General features: G+C 47.1%; 1 protein-coding gene across 7 annotated transcripts in view; it reads left to right on the forward strand.

The window, feature by feature from the left end:
• The first annotated feature begins 3,555 nt into the window (after positions 1-3,555).
• Positions 3,556-19,567, forward strand: part of ACOT7 (acyl-CoA thioesterase 7) — a 103,738-nt gene continuing 87,726 nt past the window's right edge. For 3 of the 7 annotated variants that reach the window (XM_065575314.1, XM_065575316.1, XM_065575317.1), the window contains exon 1: positions 17,666-17,712. In XM_065575314.1, coding sequence (XP_065431386.1) covers positions 17,693-17,712 — 20 coding nt within the window. In that variant the 5' untranslated portion in view covers positions 17,666-17,692. Of the gene's footprint in view, positions 3,714-17,627; positions 17,713-19,567 lie in introns of those variants that run through there. The other 4 variants (XM_008173705.3, XM_065575318.1, XM_042859124.2 and 1 more) reach the window with 3 other exon arrangements.

Here is a 19,567-nt window from a genome sequence, read left to right on the forward strand (position 1 = left end):
GCAAATGAGGGTGACCAGATGGTCCCAATTTTATAGGGACAGTCCTGATATTTGGGGCTTTGTCTTATATAGGGTCCTATTACCCCCTACTCCCTGTCCCAATTTTTCACACTTGCTGTCTGGTCATCCTAATGCAAATGAAATCAGACCAGCCATGAATCAGTATAAATAATTGGCATTTTTGAAAATTCAAGAACCACTTTGTCCTTAAATAATAGATGAGGCAGAGAAAAATCCCCAAATAGACATGGAAGAGAAGTGCAGTTTTAACACAAGATGGAGACAGATTGCCAAGTCATTGCTGCCGAGGATACAGCATAGCACAAGAAAGCTAACCTTGTGCAAGTGATTTGCAGAGGGCAAGTACTTATAAACAATAATCATAAAGCCTGGTCTCTCTTCTGCCCAGGGATCATACTTGTTAGACAGAAGTAAAATGTTCTAACTGCAGGGCCTGGTTCACTGCGGTGGTACCCCACTGGAGTTACATTGGTGTAAAACTGGAGTCAAGGAGTGGTGAACCAAGCCCCCAGAAATGTAGAGAAGAGGGAGGGAATGGTGTTCGTCATTTCATAGTCCAGTTACAAGAGTCTAATGTGAGTGAGATGAGCAGAAAGGGAGAGTTCCCAGCAACGTTTGGAAGGAGACATTAGCTTTAGATGGAAATATCCATTTAATGATTTCTCTAAAAATCTGTTCCATTCAGTCACCTCATGGCCCATTTCTGCAACCGTTAGTCCCTGTAAGTAGCACTTAGTTGCACTGGTGTCAGTGGACAGCTCACTTGTAAGAGTGATCATTACCCAGACTCAGCCAGGCTTGCAGAATTGGCTGTTAACTAATGCCAATGCTATTGGTATTGTAATATAAACTACAACTCTGGAAAAATGACTGTGTTGGTCTCTTTTGTGGCCATGTACAAGATGTCATAGTGGATTCAGCCAGTCTGAGGATCTGGAAAGCATAATACTACTGTCCTTCACATTGCTTTCCAGCAGGGGCCAGTTATCATTCTGGAAATATAAACACAAAATCTTTCTTCTGGTCTTCACCTGCTCCCCGATGCTGAATCCCTATAGAGCTGCCTGTGTTATGGTTCGGAGTATGAGTCTCTTAGGCCTTGAGCAGGAATGCTTAACAAGTCTACATAGCACCTCATATTCCTGCTATCTCTGAGTTTGAAATCAAATTTCAAACACTTTCAACAATGACAATTCAGCACCAAGTGCACTTAAGGACAGAATCTGCTCTTGCACTGGTGTGAAACTGGAATAACCCCATTAAAGTCACTGGAGTCTCTAAGCTATTCCTCCTAGTTCTTGAAAACTGGTGTCAGTTATGAAATGACGATAGGTCAGCTAGACACCAAGAAGCAATTAATGACTGTCAATTTGGAATACCTATGTAGTAGTGTTCTTTGTCTGCCAGACAATTAAGAACATTAAATTCCCACTCTTGGTTCTAGTCATGTGGGTCGTGTTGCTATGTTCCAAGAAAAAAACAGAAGCAGCTTGTTAGTGTTTGACTTGTGATCTGAAAAGTTAATCCCAAGAAGAGCAGCCCTGAGCTGTATGGTGACTTTCCTGAAAACACTCAAGAACTTGGAGTGGCAGGAATTTAATCCCCAGAGTGAATCATTCACTTTTCTTTCTTGTTCTTGGAACCAGAGCATTGTGCTTCACCCTGATGAGATCATTCTGTATCCTGGGAGCACAGGTCACACAGTTCAGATGGCAGCAGTGACCTTTCACACAGGTATGAGATCCGACTCTAGGTGTCTCTGTTGGACCGTATTACCTGAAGTAGCTCCCTGCACTCCACGTTGGCTGAAAAATGACTGGTGACTGCCACCCTTTCAGTGCGGGGAGGAGAACAGGGCCAGAACTTGACGCCTCTCTAAGAATGACAATTTTGTGTTACTAATGGAGTTGGTCAAAACTTAGAATTTCTGTTTGGTGGGAAATGTCATGGACAGGGAGACAATTACACAAACAAAGCTGGGTTTGTTGAAATAATTTTGTCTGATGAAAACCTGGTTCAGTGAAAATTTTCTAATCTGCTCTAGTTGTAAATTGTCTAGCTGCAGTCCTGCCTCTCACATGTCATTTGGTGCAACCACCCAGGTGTGACACAGATCTACTCTCCCTTCACTTTTATGGCTGACATGTTTTACATCAGATATAAAGACTAATGGGTTGGAGCTACTTACACCACAGGGAAGAATCCCACACCATCTTCACTCTCCTGCATGAAGAATTGTCTGCATTCCCCTCAGTTTGTGTCTTTGTTCCACATTTGGGCTTTGCGGGGGGAGAGGTAGGGCTGCCAAAGGACACTGGTGCCTGGAAGTCACAGTGACAAGCACCCTCAATAGCTACCTTTGATGGATTGGCTAGAGAGACAGATACATTGATTAGATACACAGACATGCTGTATGGGGAGTGAGGTTGCGTTGCTATATGAAGCAATTTACCACTAAAACATTACCTGTAATGGAATGATCAAGAGGTCCATGAATCACAACAGTGTAACGGTAGGTCCTCATGACTATGCCTTCTTCTCATCACTTCCCCTGAAGGTTAGGCTGTGTTTACACTTAAAACCCTACAATGGCATAGCTGCAGCTGCACTGCTGTAGCGCTTCAATATAGACACTTGCTCCAGTGACGGGAGGAGTTTTTACTGTTCCTGTAGTTAATCTACCTCCTCTCTATCAACCTAATGCTGTCTACACCAGCCGTTAGGTCTGCTTAACTACGTCTGGTGGGGGGTGGGTTTTCCACACTTCTGAGAAATGAACTGTGCCAGTGTGAGTTTCCAGCCTAGACAGCCTTTACTCTCCCATTTCTAGAGTTGGACTCTAAGCACTTCAGAGCAAGGCCCATTTCTTTGTGCGTATTCTGGAAACCACCTGCCCCGTGTTTGGGTGTCTGATATCTAATTACTATGAAGGCAGCAGTCTTTCCATAGTTAGGGTTGCATTCTAAAAGGAGCTAATTATGGACCCTAAATTGCTGACTTTCCCCTAAAGTTGCTGAGCAAAGGGTGCAGAATTTCACCTAGGGTTCACTTTTATGTTCTGTGACTGTGCTGTGGAGTTTCTCCTTTTTTTAAAAAAAATATTTAACACAAAGCCAGTGACTGTAGGTGCCGAATAAAATCTCTCCTGGGCTATCTCACTTCTCACGGTTGACTGATAGCTCTTACAAAAACAAACGATTGTCTCTCCATGCAAACCAGGGCAGTGAAGGGGGATCACGAGTAAATCTAGGGCAACGACTAGGATTCTCCCCCCAAAATGTTGAAGGGTGTCACTTTTATCCCCTAGTCCCGTTCTAGGGGAACGGGCAGAGGCTGGGCCCACCAGCCTGATGGACGGGGCCAGGCACGTACAAAGCGACTGGGAGGGCAAGGAGCACGTGTGGTGTTAACCCGTGCGGTTGTGACGTCACAAGGGGAAGGTGATGACGCAGCACTATGACCTCACGCTGCGCGGGGCGGGGCGGGGCGGGGCTCCTGGGCGCTCAGAGCCAACAGGGGCGGGGCCAACGCCCGGGGGGCGGGGCCCGCGCAGGCCCCGCCCCCGTCCCCGTCCCCATTCATCGCCGCCGGCTGCAAGTGCATCCGCGGCGCGCCCAGGTCCGGCCCAGCTCCGCCGCCATGTCCGCGCGGGGGCCCGCGGGCGCCGGCCCGGCCGCCATCCAGCTCAGCAGGTAACGGGCCGGGGCGGCCGGGGCCGGGGGAGGGGCCCTGCCTCAGCACCTGCCCGTGCGCAGCGGGCGCTGAGCGGGGGGGCGGGCCGGGCTGGGCCCTGTTCCTGTCCCGGGGGAGCCCCCGCGGGCCCGAGCTGTGCAGGGCCGGGGCGCTGGAGGGGGGGGGGGGGCTGAGAGCCACTGAACCGAGCTGTAACCCCGGCGTGTGATGGAACCGCCCCCAGCCCCTGTGTGTGTCTAGTGTGGGGGTGGCTGGGGGGCGACCCTGCCCCCCACCCCCTGTGTGTGTGTCCAGTGCGGGGTGGCCGGGGGGAGACCCTCCCCCCCCCCCCCCCCGTCCGGGCCCCTCTGTGTGTGTCCAGCTGGGGGCGACCCTCCTCCCCCCTCCCAGTCCCTGTGTGTGTCCAGCGCGGGGTGGCAGGGGCGCGACCCTCCCCCCAGCCCCTGTGTGTGTCCAGTGCGGGGTGGCCGGGTGGCGACCCTCCCCCCCGCAGTGGCTCACAGCCTGGCCTGGGGTACTCGGTGTCGGGCTCTGGGCGGCTCAGGTTGGGCATGGGGCAGCCCTTGGTTCTGGTTCCCGGGCTCCTCAGTGGGGTGAGCCCAGCTTGGGGGTGAAGTGCTGGGACCTGTTTGTGGGGAACCTCCTGCAGCCCCAGAAACCCTGGGAACCGCACTGGTGCCTGTGGAGACCCTCTGCCGTGGTGGGCCCTGTCTGCTGTCTTCCCCCCTAGCCGTGGCGGGCCAGAGCCTGTGGTCAGTGCCCTTCCTCCAGTAGAAGGGGAGCTGAGTGCGGTGAAGGGGGGCCATGGCTGTGAAATCAAACGGTGGCTCCTGTCACACTGCAGATGATGTGCTGTGTGACTGCAGAAAAGTCCGTTCACCTTTCTGCCCCTCACTTGCACAGTCCGAGCTGGTGAGCATGGGCCTGGGAAGTGTTGGTGAGTGCAGAATGCTAATGGTACAAGCAGCTTCAGTTGCACTGGGGTGGTGCTGGAATCACGGGGTCACTGCCTCTAATGCATGTGGCGAGAATGTTGTCAATGAAAACCCTCCTGGTGGCCAGATCAATAGACCCAGTCTACTAGCTGGACATATCTGAATTGCTCTGGCTTCTGTCTCCTGGCATCTTTAGTAATGTGCACATGGGAATAATTAGGTTTTAAAAAACAGGCTGTGAGAGGTTTCAGCATCCTTTGGGGGTATAGTAATCCACTTATTCTTCAGGGGCCTTTATCTAAATGCACTTATGATCAGGATTCAGTTGAGAAACTCCCTGGTACAGTTTGCTGTAATCCACTCTCAAATTATGCTGACTCATTGGATTTCATCTCCTTGTGCTGTTAAGAGGTCTAGCTGAATAAATCCATGTTTGTAAACCTATTCTCAATGTTTGTAAAGCACCTAGCAAGGTTTTGAGTTTAGATGCATAACATTTCTCCTACAGGCTTCGGGGCACAGAGTTCTCAGTAGGCCCTGTTCTCTCTAATGTATCAAGATAGACTGCAGGCTGAGACAATATCTTGCCTAGTTCGCTGTCTAGGATGGAAGGAGGATGGGGTAGTGGCAAAGGCGTAGCTATTTCCTTTGCAGTTGTAAAGTCTCGATGCAGTTGCATGACTGTAGTACTTCTGGGAAATGCATTTGGTATAAGATGGTCTCACTTTGTGTGTTTACAGTTGTATCCCATTTGGTACATGTTGATGTTGATCCAGTTTGGAGCATGTTTTTTTCCCTGTAGCTGTAACACTGCCATACTGTGGCCTACCCTTAGGCGTTGGTTTGCAGCTGTGTTCCTGAAGTGGTCTCTGCAGGAGTCTGAGGGTGACTAAGGTAAAAGCACATAAACATTCTTGATGAGCTTTGATTTAAATGCCTCTTGTCTTGGTATCTAAATGTCAGGCAACTAAATGGCATCAGTTTATAGCAAAAACAACGCTACCTCTCCCGGATGCGCCTGTAGCTGATCTTGGTGTCCTAGACCTGGCTGCTTCTCTCCCCTTCCCTGTGAACAGGATTGTGTGGATCTGTTTATTTTGTGGCAGTGGTTACAGGTGTTTCTGCCAAGAGGCTTCCTTGAGCATCCTTTATGATGGGGAGGTGGGGAGTGCTGGGGTAGATTTAAAGCAAAAGACATGCCCACCATGATCAATAGAACTTGCTTCTCACTAAAGACTGACCCAGTTCAGTATGCTCCATTACGTTGTCCCCTTCTTGGTCTTGCAAGGTTTCTTCTCAGTGCAACAGTGGAAGTGGAGCCATTGCACTGCCCTGGTAGAATAATCAAGATAACTGTTAAACTGCAACATTTGTGTATCGTTCTTCTTGTTTTTAAGGGAAGATCTTTTAAAAACAAACAAAAAGCCCCAAACACGTTCTCCCTGTTACAGGGAGCCCGATCTGACCTGGCATCCTTTCATTAATTCCTATTTACCCTTGGCCTATTGCACAACTGAAGCAAGATGCCAATGGTTAGGATTGGGATGGCTGTCATGTACTGAGAACTGCTCCCAGGAGCTGGGGAAATGACTGACGCTCCCTGTCCCAACTGCTGACAAACCCTAAGCAATATAGTGCTGATGCAATTGAAGGAAGCCAGGGCATCTGATGGGCAAGTAACTAGGAGAACAGTACTGGTTATAAGTGAACTTTGCTATTACTGGATGGGCCAATAATTCTCTGATTAAAGTGGATGTGAATGACCGTGAGGTTTGTCATGCAAGTGAAAGGGAACCCTGGGGAGTATAGGTACAGGTTTGGCTGTTGATAGTGAAGTTGGCTGAGATCTTTAGTACTGCACCTGCTGGTATAAAGAATCCCAGTATTTTCATAAGTTTTGTTTTCAGATTAAACATAGCTGGGGAAGTGAGGGTGAAACTGATCAGGATGGGTGGAGTTCAGCATTATCTCAGTGCAGCAGGTACATTGCCACTTTCCCGTTCCTTGCAGGTATTGACAATGTGGCACAGGGAGAATTGGAGGTGAATAAACTTCTAGTGTAACTTTTGCGGCCACTAAGCTGCTGGCACGTTCTCTGCATGTTGGACTCCATGCTTCAGCTGCATGTGTTGAACTTTGTATCTAATCTCTACTGGTAGCATGTCAATAGCCCTCGGAAGTAGGGAGGGTGGAGAAGCTTTTCTTGGATTAATGCCCTCTCATGCTGAGCCATGCTAGTCTCTGTTACAAATCTCAGTGGAATTGCTCCTTTACACACAGGTATTGTACTGTTAAAGGGTCAGGGTCCATTTTGAGTCATGGATGAGGTTTGGGTGCATAAAATAAATAAAATTATGATTTTTAATATGGGAACTCTGGTACAAGAAAACTGTTTGCTAATGTTTCCCTGCAATACTTGTACCACCAACATTGGTGACACTCTAAAAGTGAAACTAACTAATCAGCATTCATGGGTAAATCTGAGTGACATGGAGAACATAAACCAGTGGCATCATACATAAACAATGGAAAGGGACTGGTCCTAAAAACTTGATTTCAGTAGTCTAAGGTGAGCAAACTTGTTTTTAAGCGATTTTTAACCTGGCAATGCTCCTCCTTGATACAAGGAATGACTCTGCTTGACATTACCTTAGTTAGCTAGCTTTGGAGAGCGCTTCCAGTAGGCTCTGGAATGAAATGTCCTGAGTCCCTTATGGCCCTTTGCTGAAGGTTTGGTGGGCATCTTACGTTGGAATAAGAGACATACTGGATGTGTATGTGTGATGGCAGTAGCTGATGGAGGCCAGGTGGAAATGAGGGTGGTAAAGTAGAGGGCCTGCTAGGAGTGCAGATGGGGTTTGTGAGGATTGATAGAAGGAGACTGGCTTTCTATCTCTGCTTCAAGTGTCCTCCAGGTTTGCTTATGTGCATGGCCACACTATGATAGCATTTATGTTAAAAGGCCAGGGCCAGACCTTCATCTCGTGTTGAAAAGGGCGGTGGTGCAGTGAGCTGTAGTGGTTCAGAGTGTGGTCCTCAGAAATGGTGTAGATGCTGCTAGGGCAGTTGGCTTAAATGTAGTCACCACAAATAAGATTCTGATATTGCTCTGCATGTGGAGGGAGGTTGCTTCCTGGCAGGTATCACTGGGGAAACGGGCTGAGCTAATTCTTTAGCTGCAGTACTGGATACTAGTGTCCTGTCTATCCAGGATGGTCCAACAAGTGATCTTTGTGCCCTAGACCGGAACAAATCACATGCTGCTGCTGGTCTCGCTTGGTAAGTAGTTTGAGTCTAGGTTATCTTTTATTTCAACAAACTTCCCCCTATTTTTAATAAGGTGCCCCAAGGGTGAAAGATACAGTGTTGTAGCTAGGAGTGGAAATTTGGGGGGGACCCCAACTTTCGGGTGACTGGGCAATGACAGACTGCTAGCTCATCTTCTCCCCTAGGGGGAAGGGATAGCTCAGTCGTTTGAGCATTGGCCTGCTAAACCCAGGGTTGTGAGTTCAATCCTTGAGGGGGCCACTTAGGGATCTGGGGCAAAAATAAGTACTTGGTCCTGCTACTGAAGGCAGGGGGCTGGACTCGATGACCTCTCAGGGTCCCTTCCAGTTCCATGAGATAGGTATATCTCCATATACATATATCTCCATATACATATATATCCCCTGCTGCCACACCCTGTTCCTAGTCCTGGTGCCCCCAGACACAGGGCGTCCCCTGCCGAGCTGGGCACATGCACGGGGTGGCTCAGACAATGGCAAGGCAGAGCTGATGGAGCGTAGCTTTCTGAAGGGCGGGTGCAGAGCTTCGTCCTGCATCTCAGGTGCCCGAGTGACGCTCCGGGCCGCTGCGACAGCACTGCACCCCTGCTCAGGTCTGGGTGGGCCTGGGTGGCTATGTCCCTGACAGACACTGCCTAGCATTTATAGGCCAACTGATGCACTGCTCTTTTGAAAGGTTGCTGATCCATCCCCACTGGAGGGAGATAAGTATACGTCCTGCGCTGCAGCCTGTGATGCTTTATACATGGTCACTCCCTTTTGTGACAGCAGGGGCCACTGGTGCAGTGGCACAAACCCTTTGTCGCCTTTGTCGATGTTTCCAGCGCCTCAGGACTCGCATATAGAGCCCTCTAGCCCCTCTAACGGGCTGTGCCACGGCCTGGACAGCAGAGGTGACTGTACGGAACAGATACACGAGGCGGAAAGGAAGCTGCACCTCTTGGCACTGGCTGCTTCCATGATAAACTGATAGTTATTTACAGAAGCACCAAATGTTTTCAGTCCTACTCAAGAGATCAGCCAGTACAAAGCAGAGTGGAAGTTAAAAGCAGTGTCTTAAAGTCCAGTGACTAATGGAATCTGCATTATTGGCTCATGGGTGTAAATGAAACTTTGGTTTAACTTGTACGTTTTATAAAACACTGCGCAATGATCCGTCGCTTGTGAAAACAAGGGCGTGTGGCTTACGGGGCTATAAGGAAGAACTCTCATTCCAGTGTGTAAAACCATCTAAAACTACATTGGAGTGAAAATTTGTGAATAGCTTTTTCACAAAAAAATACACCCCCGAATGCCTGCAACTTGCGGATCTACGCATTGTTAAACTCTGGAAGGATCTTCTGGCTCCTAAGGAACTTTGCTCCCCCCTCCCCTGGAATGATGGACGCTTATCTTCCAGAGTGCAGTGATATGGAGGGGGACGATCTCTCTGTGTAGTCTAAAGAAAATTGTTACAAATAATTCTAAGTTAAAAGCATTTGTCTAAATACCCTCTCTGCTCCCCCACCCAAGGAAATAGATGGTGAAAGCTCCCTCTCCCCGCTATAAATATGTAAAATATTTTTATTTGCTGCTTTAAGTTCTGTTGTCTAGCTTCAGAGGAATCCTTCTTCCCAGGACATGTATTGTCAAGCTCTAACTAGAGCAGAACATGTTAATCTCTAAATACATAGTCTTCATGGATGACTTGGAATGTTCTATACACATTTTCATGTGATAACTCATAAGCAGATAGGGGCTCTGCTCAACCACAGAATTCTCTAGGACTTCATTTGCGTGCATTTCCTATGCTGAAATCGGTCACTGATCTAATGCAAGAATGCTGCAGGTACAGCTATCCATACGTACCCTTCAGAAAGGAGTGAAACTTTTGCATATTAACATGAATCCCAAAAGGTGAGTGGGAGATGTTCCCTAGTTTTCATTGAGATACTGGAGGTCTTGTCTGAGATGCCTCCAGCAGCTTCCTGTGTCTCTGGGTAGCGCTGCTGAAGCGAGAGCTCCCTTTGGGGTTGCCTGATAAAGCTGCAGAGAAAAAGTTACAAGTGGATTAAGTTTCTGAAATGTACAGACTGTTTTAATGTAGCCAACGCTATAGGTTGGTCTGGTCTTTTGCCTTACTAAATGTAAAATGTGACACTAAATTTGTTTTTGATGGCTCTCAAATGGCAATTGTAGTTGGATTATGGCAGATTGTAACTGGTTAGCGTAGTTGTACAGTTGTTTGTACAGCTTTATTCATGGATATGAAATGGTTGAAGAGCAGGATTGGAACAACTGGGATGGAGCAAGTGAGCTGCCGGCAGCTTCCCTCCGACTTCCGGCTAGCTAATTCAATACTTGGTCTATTAGCAGGTCTCTCCCCAAGGTGGGTGAGGGAGGTGGGATTATGTGTGTGTGATGCAGGAAGGGATGACACAAACATCACTGACTGCATCCCAAGAGCTCCCCATCCTTGGGTTTATCTTACTACGGCTAGTATTGGGGTTAGGCACTATGGCTTAGCTGGCTAAAGAACAACAGAAATGGTTTATCAAAATTGTGTTCCAACAACATGATTGAACCTCTTTACAAACTCAAGGTAAAACTTGGTTAGAACAATAGTGGATTGGATCTGCTCTTGCAGCATGGTTCCTGTATGTCTCATGTGACCTTGCCAAGAGCTAAAGAAAACAGCTACTTTATCCACACGAGCTCGGGCAAATGTTTGGAACCCAATTAACATCAAATAAATGCAGATATTAATGATGTTCATAGTACAGGAATCTTGGCATTTAGCCGTGAAAGCAATATGGTAGTGTGCCTTAGTTTCCCTTCTCATACAGCACATTAGGTCTGGAATGTCTTTTCTCCTGTGAAAAGTTCCAATACTGTTTATAGGCATCAACTGTGAAACATCAGTATAATAAGGCCTTTAACATAAAGTGTGTTCTCATGTATTCCTTTTAACATGTTCAAGGGATTTTCCAACAGATTAGGAACATTGTACATTCTTACAGTTCTTGGTAATAGCAACACCTTAGTTACAAAATCACCATGTTAGGCCCAAGAAAAATAGAGTATAGAACAGGTTGTTTGGCCAGCTTAGCCAAAGTTAGGCTAACAGTAGTTGCTAACAACAAATCCATTGCAAGTGTCCATCTACAATTATGGTTGTCATGCCATACCTTTGGCTCAATACCATTGGAGTTTGGGCATTTTAGGGTTAACCTGTTGCTTCCCTTTGCAAAATGCAGTTTTCTCTTTCCTCCTTGTCCTGCAGGATCAAACCCTGATTTTTCTTGCTTACCAGAATTCACTGGCTGATGGGGTGGGCTCTCTGTGCTAACAGCTATTAGCAAGTCCTTCCCCTCCCAGCCAGACAAGTAATTTGCATTACCACAGACAGAAGCTAGTCCACCAGTTTTCATATCCTTAACTGCTATCATTTCCAAGGCTGGACTCTGTCTTAAAGAGATACCACACAAATACAAAGAGTTTGAGGGTGAGAGTTTGCTTGCTGTCCCTTGCATCCTCAAGCATTTAGCCATAAAACTGTTCTGCTCTGACACACCAGTAACCAAATCTGTCCTCAGACCCTGAAGCACAGACTGCTCACTTAAAGAATTAGCATGGAGACAGTCCTGTCCCAACACCATTGTCTTCCCAACAAGCTGGCCACACACAGCCACTTGATTATAGGGTTGCTCAACTTTCTTAACAGCTCTTACTCCATCTGAGACCTTCTCAAAGCTACCCACACTGGATCTTTTGAAAGGAAAGTCAGTGGATCCATTCACAACAGAAAATTTCTGGCTGTTAGGAACTGAAACTTCCTTGATTAAATCACTCTTACACCCTTCAGTTTCAGGGAACTGCTTGCACAGATTACCATGAGGATTCCTTTCCCCAGGAGCTTTTCTAAGCAGCAAATCACCCCTCACAGAAATTTTGCCCTTACCCTCTTCACCTAGGGCTTGCTCTAAAGGAACACTTTCCTGAGCAACAACAGACTTTTTTCTGGGTCTTACTTACATCCAGGATCACCTTTGGCCCATCAGGCAGATTTCTACACAATCCCCTTTCAGGCAAACCCATAGACTTCCTAGATAAAAGGTTAGAAACATTTCCCTTCCCTTTGCCACACACAAGTTCAGGAATCCTTTCCTTCTTGCTACAAGTTTCCACACCATCAGTAGATAACACAACCAAATCACCTTCATGCTCTCCTTGTGCCCTGGCTAGGGTATTACCCTGATTAGACAGAGTTGCTACACCCTTTACCAACCACACACTAGCAACAGGCAAAATATAAGCACCAGAATTGTCTGGTCTCTGGGATTTTGCTAAGACACTAATTGGATGCAACCTAGTTACAGTGCCATTCTCCCCAGCAGACACAGACTTAGGACCATTCCCCTCCTGGGCTTTAGTTGAATTCAGAACCAACTCTGAGACAACTGCACTATTCTCAACCATCACAGGCTGAAAGGCACCTTCTGTCTGCTCCACAGACAAAGAAGAGCTGGAGACACCTTTTCTACCAGACACACAGCTAGGGATTTCATTTCCCTTGTCCCAGCACACAGGGCTGTTCACAGACAACTGCTTGGAGACTGAGGTAGCTTCCTCCATAGGCAAGTCAATACCCCTGACAGATACAGGCACATTTCCTTCACTATCACTATTCTCCACACAGGAAACAGGTAAGGGATAGGGACATTCATCTTCCACTATCCCTGCCTTCCCAAACTGCTGACTAGACAAAGCCATCAGCTCACAAGGCTGCCCAGGCTCCTCCAAACTTTTCCTGCCTTCCTCTCCTTTGTCCCAGCACACAGGGCTGATTACAGACAAAGACTGGGAGAGTGGGGCAGCTTCCTTACCAGGCACCTTGCCACTCCCAGCAGATAAACTGCTCTTCTTACTACACTGAGCCACTGCCAGCAAATCACAGTTACCCTTTTCAGGTTCACTTTTACAAGCTGTACTAGCCACCAATGCATCACCCATCCAAAATCCACCCTTTCCTTCCTCAGTTAGGGCTTCCACCTGACTATCCACTTTAATCTGCTCCAGAGAAACATTTTCCTGCCCAATAAGATTTTGCTGCTCTTGATTTAACTCCAGATTCACTTCTGAGACACTAGACCGACATTCAGAAACTTCATTTACAGACAAATAGCTCTCCTCAGGCAAATCATTGCCCACAATAGACACAGGTTTAAGATCATTCCTGTCCTGTGACTGACTACCTGGACTGAACAAAGCTTTAACATTTTCCCCAATCAAAAGATCCTTAGGCAATAACTTTTTTACACCAGCTATAACTTCATGCTGAGCACCATTCCATTCAAGGTGGATTCTGGCTAAAGGTACGCTTACAGTAAACTCATAGAGGACTACAACATTCACACTCTGATTTGGTAAATAATCTTCCCCTTTGACAAGATCTGCTTTAACCAGAGTGATGTTAGAAGCCATAATTTGCCCTAAACAGCTTTTACCATTGACTTTTACATTCTCTGTGAATTTTTCATTACCACTCCCATACAGAGCATTGGCACAAGTTATGGAGCCACCCTTTACTGAACACACAGTAAAAGCATTTACATAAAAGGTGGCAGAATTGGGGTACATTTGGTTACACCCAGACAACTGCTCTGAGTTATACAACATACCAACATTGTTATAAACCGGACTTTCAAGAGGATACAATTTCTGCTTTTCTTCCCTTGCTTTTTTGACTTGGAGCTGAAATCTTTGCACTTTTGCCTCAGCTTCTAGTTCCTGCAATCGAATTTCTGCCAGTCTTTGTTCATGCTCAAGTTGCAGTTTACTTGCTGCCTTTTGCTTTTCAATTGCTTCTGCCTTCTGATCACTGGCCATTAACAGATCTCTCAGTTCTTGATTTGTAGCTTTCTTTCTAAAGCTTATCCCCTTTTCTGAACACAAATCTTTCAGGGCTTTTTTGTCAAGGCCCTCATATGCTCTTTGCTCACCCATTGCAACTGCTCTTTAACCAACCAAACTCTCAATCCCAAAATTCAAATTTGGATAATATGGGGTTCTGACCCAAAGCTTAATTGACCTGGTTCTGTGGATCCAAGCACGACTACGCCACTCTGACAATGCAGTTCTGGCGGAACCCAACTGAGAGTGCCAACTCAGGACAAATTGCTCAAATAGGGCAGTTACAGCCCAAGGCTGGGGTTTTTTCCACCTCTAAGGCAAACCAAACCAGCCAGACTAAGGGGACTTCGGTCTCACCCCACTGGCTAACCGCAAGTCTCACAAGCAATCTCCTTAGATACTCCAGTTTCCCAGTATTACCACCAGTGCCACTCGTTATGGGGACAAATGGTTATGAAAACCAATACCCCAGTAAAAGAAAAAGGTTCTCCTGATCCCAAAGGACCAAGCCCCAGACCCAGGTCAATATACAAATCAGATCTTACCCACAAATCACGCTGTTGCCAATCCTTTAGAATCTAAAATCTAAAGGTTTATTCATAAAAGGAAAAAGATAGAGATGAGAGTTAGAATTGGTTAAATGGAATCAATCACATACAGTAATGGCAAAGTTCTTGGTTCAGGCTTGCAGCAGCGATGGAATAAACTGCAGGTTCAAATCAAGTCTCTGGAGTACATCCCCCACTGGGATGGGTCCTCAGTCCTTTGTTCAAAGCTTCAGCTTGTAGCAAAGTTCCTCCAGAGGTATGAAGCAGGATTGAAGACAAGATGGAGATGAGGCATCAGCCTTATATAGTCTTTTCCAGGTGTAAGCACACCTCTTTGTTCTTACTGTGGAAAATTACAGCAAAATGGAGTCTGGAGTCACATGGGCAAGTTCCTGCATACTTTGCTTGTCTCAAGGCATATTTGATGGTTCTTAATGGGCCATCAAGCAGGCTAGGCAGAGCTAACACCAGTTTGTCTGGGATGTCACCCAGCAGCATAGCATAAGTTTGAAATACAGACAGTATAGAGCCAATATTTATAACTTCAACTACAAAACTGATACACACATATAGACAGCATAATCATAACCAGTAAACCATAACCTTGTCTTAGACACCCCATTTGACCCCCTTTATACAAGATTTGCGTGCCACTAGAGGACCTTGGTTGCAACAATGATCTATATGGTCCCAGATTATATCAATAACGTCACAGTGTGATGCTTTGTTTTTCCCATTGCATTTAGCAGTAGGGGTCACTGCCTGTGACAAGGATGCTGTGTCAGGTAGGGACTCTAACTAGTGAGATTAGGGGATAATTTCCTGGGGTCCCATGCTAGACTTGCTAGAGCGTGTCCATGAAATAGAGACTCTTGAAGTATTTACAAGCAGTTCTACTGCTCTACTCCACCCTGCTGGCTTCTGAACTCTGATACTGCAGGTATCCAGGGCAGCCAGTCTGAAATTATTGGGTCACGCGAGAGGTACAGATTAACAAATGAGAAGTGCTGTGTAATCCGGTGACTTTCTCAGCATAGCTGCATCCAGGCAGAATGACTTTAGTCTCATTTGTCGTCTCAGGCATACCTCGGGCTCTCGCAAAGTCTGGAGTTCTTTAGCTTTTTGGTTAAACCCGTGACACGGGGGAAGAGCTGAGAAGAGTCTGCAGACAGGACTCACTAAGGAGATGGAGCTGCACGTGGTACTGTGTTCCACTGGACTCTAGCTCATTCCTTATGTAAGAGGACTTGAAGACTGGTGCGTGTCCACACTAGAAGTGGTGCAGTGATGGCTTTGGAGCTATGCTGCTGTCGAACTGTAATGCAGACCCTTGCTGCAGCGACGAAAGGGGTTTTTCCTGTCACTTTGGTAAATCCACCCCTCACGTGGCAGTAGCTTGGATGATGGAGAATTCTTCCACTGTAGCACTTATAGTGTAGACATCAGGGGTGTGAATGTCTCACCCCCATGAGCAAAGTAGTTAGGGTCACCTACGTGTTAGGTGTAGCCCTGGCTTTGTTTCCACTGTAAAAGTGTGGGGTGGAGTGCTAGTTCTCCAGCTAGGAAATGATAGGAAAGAGGAAATGTTTGACATGCAGCCCTTAAACCGGTCATCACTTCGTCTGCTCTAGTAAGGCTGGCGTTTCTAGCTAGGCAGTACCTTTGCAGGAACAAATCTTTTTTTTTTTTTTTTTTGGGTCAGTTAGTCTGATGCAGAGGGAAATTAATCATTTCATGTAGCCTCTGTGAAAAGCCTGTCTCTTACTTCCATGCCCATATAAACTTTGCTTCCAAACTTGTCACCGATTACTTGGAACTGTTGGGTGAGTTTAAGGCAAGGGTGAGGAACCTTTTTTGTATTGGGCCATTGACCCACTGAAAAAATCAGTGGCGGGCTGCACATGTTCAACTTACCTGCCCTGGGGTGGGGCGGGGGGGGATGCTGAGACGGCAGGGTGAGCCAGCACTCCCCGGCAGGTGAGTTGAACGTATGTGGCCTGCAGGCTGAATGAAAATGAGCTGTAGGTTCCCTACTCCTGGTTTAAGGAAGCTCACTAGTGGCTGAACACAACAGATTGTTCCTCTTGCTGAGTGACTGCAAGCTAGGAAAAGGAAAACTGTTTTTTCCTCATTGCTCCTTCTCTGTCTCACGAGGGTCTGATCCTGTGAGGGGCTGAACATCCCCATCATCAGTGGGAGTGGCAGGATCCATGCAGGGATCAGGCCCAGTCTAAGAGGGGTGAATTCTTTTGTGGGGACTTGTCATTTAGTGCTTCTGGACAGAAGTGTCTCACCACAAGGCTGGGGAGGAACTTGCAGAATAGTCCAACTGACGTGATGCCATATGTGTGTCTGTCTCGTTCCTTGCCCCTGGCAGTGGCCAATACTAAACTAGTTGGGCCAATGGTCTGCTCTGGCAGGGCTGTGCTTGGACTTCAAACCAAACGGAGGATGTGAGGAATCCAGGTCCCTTCTACGAGTCTCTGCACTCTGCAGCCTTTAAAGAACATTAACGTTGTTGATCCAGTCCCTCCATCCTCTCCCTGCACCCCTTTAATGTTGAGAACTGGGATGGGTTGCTGTCTTGGGGCAGTCGGAGGAATAGCCCGGAGTGGGGGCATAACTCCTAGAATGGAGGAAGCCAGTGCTCTGTGCACATGGATGTGGGGAGCTTGTTCCACATGGATCTCTGGTGCTGAGGAGCCAATGTGAACTGTGTAGCCCTGCAGCCTCCACGCTCCCCTCCCTGGATCTGCCAGCTGAGGACAGAGCTAGCTGACTGGACACAAACAGGCAATGATTTCTGTTCATCCATCAACGCAGTCCCAGAGGCAAATGTAGCAAGGCTTTTGACTAAACTTCAGGTGCAAAGTGGAGGTGGCCCTGGGAAATGCGTAGGAGGACTCCTGGCAGACTCCTGTCAGGCCCTTGTTTGCATTTCCTGGGAAGGCAACGTGTTCGGCACGGCAGCCAGCAGCTTGGAGTCTGGTGGGGACAGCATCTCCTACCGGATGTAGTAGCTTTGGGGAGTGACTCTCTTTTGTAATTGTTTATCACATAAGGATTTCCATCACAGCTAGTTTTAAACGAGTCATTCTGATTGGCTAAGGACCCGTCGTCTTCTTTTTGATTGAGCAACATAGGAAGCCACTCGGCTCTTAATTTGGTATTTGTGGCTGAGCTGGAGCAGCAGAAATGACATCACGAGCTGTGGTGTGTGATGCAAATAATGAATGAGGTAACTCCAGGCCTGGTCGCCGGGCTGGCTCTGGGGAGTTACACACAGACTCAAGGGCTCGGTCTGTTCCACACAAGGATGGCCTATCAGCTTATTGGGTATGGGACATTTATGCTTCTCTTGTATACGGTGTGTGTTTGTCTGAATGCTGCCTAGTAACTGGAAGTATGAGTGGAAACTACAATGTGCGAGTCTCCTAGGCAAGGACGATAGAAAGCTGTCAGGACTAGTCTAGCTCTGGCTGGTCTCAAGGAGGAAGTTGTCTGTAGCAGCCTTGTCTCTAGGCCATGTGGCTGTAGCAGATTAGACTGTCAGGCTGCATATAAATCTATACTTGGCAGAGTGTGCGGAGGGAGGGGATTGTTCCATGTGCTCACAAGAGCTGGGTAGGTTTGTTCAGACTAAGATTATTTACCCCCCAGTAAAACCGTTTTGGTTGACCTGGAGGTATTTGTGAATTTGACACATTTCTCAAATAGTTGGGAGGGGGAAATAGATTCACAAGGGGACTTGGTTTCCATCCCCACCACAGCCAGAGGACAAGGTGGTGGTGCCGCCCTTTTGACAACCTTTAGCCCAGGGCATAGGGCACTCCCCCAGTTTTGAACTCCCCTCTGCCACAGGGATTTGACCACCAGGCTATTGGGCATTCTGGGTGGGGAGGGGGCTTCATATAAAATACTTGAATTATTCATTGGGCTAGTGAGGGGCACAATAGCCTGGTGCTTTGGACCTGGGTCTTCCACACCCCAGGTGAATGCCCTAACCACTGGGCTAAAGGTTACATGCCAGGCACCACCACCACCTGTTTTGGGAATCTAGTCCTTTAAAAATACCTGGAAACAAAATGTTTCGGATCAGTCAGCTTGTTTCATTCGACCCAGAATTGATTGTTTTTGATGTGCTGAAAATTCCCAAAAGATCTGAACTTGGTTTGACCTGAATTTTTTGGAACTGACAGTAAATTTAAAAAAAAAAGAAATCCGTTATTCATCCTGCTCTCCACCTCAAAGGGGACAGCTCTTTATAAGAGACGGCCTGCACTGAAATCCAGCTGGAATTGTAGAGCAATTGCTGTGGGTTTGGAAGTCGTCTGCACTTTATTTCAATTCTTTATGACTTAGCAGTGCCCCACACCAGCTGCTGCTCTAGTAACAAATATTGTGCTAGTGGGTTTGTTCTGTTATTACGTTATGCTAATTCCTATGAATATAGGAAGTGTTTGCAACAGATCGGATTGGTCAATGGTCCATCCCTCTAAGGTTCTGTCTTTCCAGTACATATGACCCAAATTGCAGAGAAGTAACTGCATCTTGAATTGACTTCTGCACCTGAGGCCTAACCCAGCCATGCCCTGGGATAATCCCCTACCTCCTAAACCCATCAACCCAGTAATCCACAATTAGTCTAGTGGATTAGTTTTCTTTTAACAGAACCTTTTTTGGAAACTATTCTTATATAATAACTAATAATAAAAAATCTGCCAGCTATGCAGCTGTTAAAAAGAGAAATAACTGTTGTGTTTTATATAGTATGTCCAGATAAGGCTGCCTGGAACTGGCTATCGCAGCTTACATCTGCTTCGTCATGCAGAAGTCTGATCAGGGCATGAGATGCTGGAGTTGCTAGTGGTGCTTGGTACAGCTTTAGTTTTTCAGGGTCTTTAAAAGCTGGTCTGCTGTGCAGGTGATGGCCTGATGTTGTCCCTTAAAACAGACCATGGGAGAGGTTCCCTGCCCTGAAGAGCTTTCCAACAGATTGAGAGGTGACAGGTCAGAGCAGTCAGGGAGGAGGCTCCCTGTGAATGGGGGCCAGAGGGATAGGAAGGGGGGTGAGGGGAGGTACTGAGACTTGGCGGGTGTATGTGGTTGATAGGCTGCTGGCTCCCAGCGGTGGAGTATCATCCCAGGGACTCCTACCTGCTCCCGGGCCCTCTCCAGGTCCTGCTCCCTG

This window comes from Chrysemys picta, chromosome 21 (genome assembly GCF_011386835.1).
Source record: "Chrysemys picta bellii isolate R12L10 chromosome 21, ASM1138683v2, whole genome shotgun sequence".
In the NCBI taxonomy this organism is placed as follows: domain Eukaryota; kingdom Metazoa; phylum Chordata; order Testudines; family Emydidae; genus Chrysemys; species Chrysemys picta.